Here is a 2747-nt window from a genome sequence, read left to right as displayed (position 1 = left end):
GCTCTCACACTTTGGTTGCTCCTATCCACCCCAAGTCTATCAGCACATGCCGCGATTTCGGTTTTGTAACTGAATATAGACTGAAATAGGGCATCTGGAACATTCAACAGTCGTTGGGCAATGGACCAATGCTGTAGTGGAGCTTCCCATTGACAGCGGATCAGACCCAGTCCTCGATATCTCCTGGGTGCGTACATATTACAAAGGTCGAATTCTATTATTGATATGTTTTCTCCTTTCACAAGTAGACATACTTAATTTTGATCTTTGACTCTTATACAATTGATAGTAATATTAAATGTTAAAAATCTTGTTCTTGCCAGTCAAGGAAACAACTAATGTCAATAATTAAATTGAATATTTTAAAGTATGATATGGCTTGTCCATATTCAGTTAAATTCTGCATCATTTTGATATGTGTGGATATTAATGAGTAAATTGAAATAATTTGTTATTTTTTAAATAAATCTGTGTAGAGTGATTTGTCTGATTTAAGCCTCCACTCATTCCAAGTCAAAATTTAGTATTCCCTAACATAATATTTTATAAAAGAAAATGGGATTTTAGAAAATGATGAAGAGAGATCACTTTTTGCTACCTCTTTAGCTAATGGTCATCAGGAAACACATTCCCTTCAATACCAAAATGACTTTTAAATTATTTTATTCTGAAAGCGAAATTCAGGAAACTAAGTTACCAGAAGTTCACTCAGATAATTTCAAAGAGTAGGTCATGCATGTCTATGTAAAGAACTGAATGTAATGATATGATGTCCATAAGTATGTTTGTTGGATTGTCAAAAAAGTATGCTGTGGCTTTTATGATCATTCTATACAACCTGGGCGCTGTTTCATAATAAAGTACAAACTAATACAATTAGTCTTGTAGATTTATCTTAATTCTATTACACTGACTTGTACAATAGTAACATGTACCTTAGTATTTTTTAACTCCTGTTATATCACTAATAGTTCTCTCTATCATGAAAAAAATTAGTATTAGTATTATTACCACACTAGTTTCTACACTTGTACTCTGAACTAATACTATTAGCTTTCATTATGAAACCAGGTCCTGGATGTTGGAAGATGTAGCATTCAGCTTTTACCTGACACTAATCATTTTCCTATTCATGTTCCAAAGTATTATATGGAAGTAAATGAAAAGTATTTTTATTATTATTATTCTGCATTATTTCCTTCTTCACTTCAAACTTTGTTTATAATTGTATTTATGATCTCTGTGTCAACTGTAAATATAATTTTGCAAGTACCAATTGGTGTAACTAGTGTATAAGTTCAGATATATTCTATGGGATCATTTCAAATAATACACACATTACACTCAAAAATAGTAAAATAAAGTGGTATTTATCAGTATTTTAAGAATGAAAATGTGAAATTAAACCTTATTTTGAGAGGAAAATAATTAAGAAAGAATAATAATTTCTCAATACTACTAAAATCAAGAAATAATTTTTTTTTTTTTGTCATAAAGCAATGAAAATTCACTGGTTCCCTAAAACTAAAGAAAAATTTAATAATCATGCACAAGAGAGCACCTTCCATAAAGGGCAAATCTCTAACACAGATTGACTAAGATTGACCCCTTAACCCTAATGAACAGTAGTTATCACTTACACTAAACAATAACTAACTGTAATGACTTATTATATTTAAATTGATATAAAAAATTTTGGCATAAAGATGAGCAGAAATGTCTTGACAATTGAAGAAAATTAAAATTCAGGAAAGCTGTTTCATACCTTAAGAAAGTTCTTAGATTTTCTCTCAAAGAAATAAACTGAAAGTATTATCTGTTCCTTCATAAAAAAAAAATTCAGAATGTATCACAGCCTTTCTTAAAATAAAGCATTTTAATCAAGCAAGTTGGGTTATCAAGACTGGAAAGTATAACAAAAAAAAAATATTACTGTTTTCCACAGAGTTAAATTTAAGATTAGCATCTAAAACCATAACATCCCCACACCAAAAATTTAAAAACGATAAAGTTTATTTATTCCTGGAGCCAAATACACATAGAAAGATTCATAAAACAGCTCTATATTTTGACAAATTAAATAAAGGAACAATATAACAATAAAGAACTTGTATTTTAAATGATTAATAATAACATCAGTAAAATATTTATTTAGAACAGTTTTTAAGTTAACAATTGCCTCATTCAATGTTTACCTGTAACTAGATCCCAAACAATGATGCTCAAATCAGCATGGCCAGATACTACACAGGATTCTGTTGATGAAATATCAACAGAAACAGTGTCTACTCCTCTTTTCCACTTTTTGAACAGAGTTCCAGATTGAAGATCATAAACAACAATGTAGTTTGGGCTTGGCTCATCCACTTCCTGAGAAAATATAGCACATGATTATTTCACAATAATAAAGATAGTAAGAATATTCTAAATATACTATTTTAACAAAAACCATAGCAATAAAAAATCTGTACCACTACAATCCATGATGATGGGTCTTGTTTTCAGTACTAATAAGGACATACCAGTTCTTGACCAACAGTAATACAAGAAGGAGGTGTAATTTGCATCTATGCTCAACAATCAGGTTTCTCCCAACCCAATGAAAGAATAGGAAACCACTTATAATTATTCTGGATGTCTCCCAGAACGGCCATCCAGCCCCAGTCAATCAACAGGTGATATAACTAAAAATAAATTTTCTAAACAGCTAGACCTTAACACAGGCCCAGTTCAATGAGTTACCAGTC

At 30.5% G+C, this 2747-nt stretch overlaps 1 protein-coding gene across 1 annotated transcript in view; it reads right to left on the bottom strand.

Moving 5' to 3' along the window:
* Nucleotides 1-2747, bottom strand: part of LOC106692718 (NACHT and WD repeat domain-containing protein 2) — a 121186-nt gene that overhangs the window by 7429 nt on the left and 111010 nt on the right. Inside the window, exon 26 of the mRNA XM_067053020.1 lies at nt 2196-2370. Within this exon, the coding sequence (XP_066909121.1) occupies nt 2196-2370 (175 nt within the window). The remainder of the gene's footprint in view (nt 1-2195; nt 2371-2747) is intronic.

The sequence above is a fragment of the Halyomorpha halys genome, unplaced genomic scaffold (assembly GCF_000696795.3).
Source record: "Halyomorpha halys isolate HHAL.00 unplaced genomic scaffold, Hhal_1.1 Scaffold68.1, whole genome shotgun sequence".
Classification (NCBI taxonomy): domain Eukaryota; kingdom Metazoa; phylum Arthropoda; class Insecta; order Hemiptera; family Pentatomidae; genus Halyomorpha; species Halyomorpha halys.
Note: the sequence above shows the minus strand (reverse complement) of the source record. Positions and strands in the feature narration are given on the sequence as shown.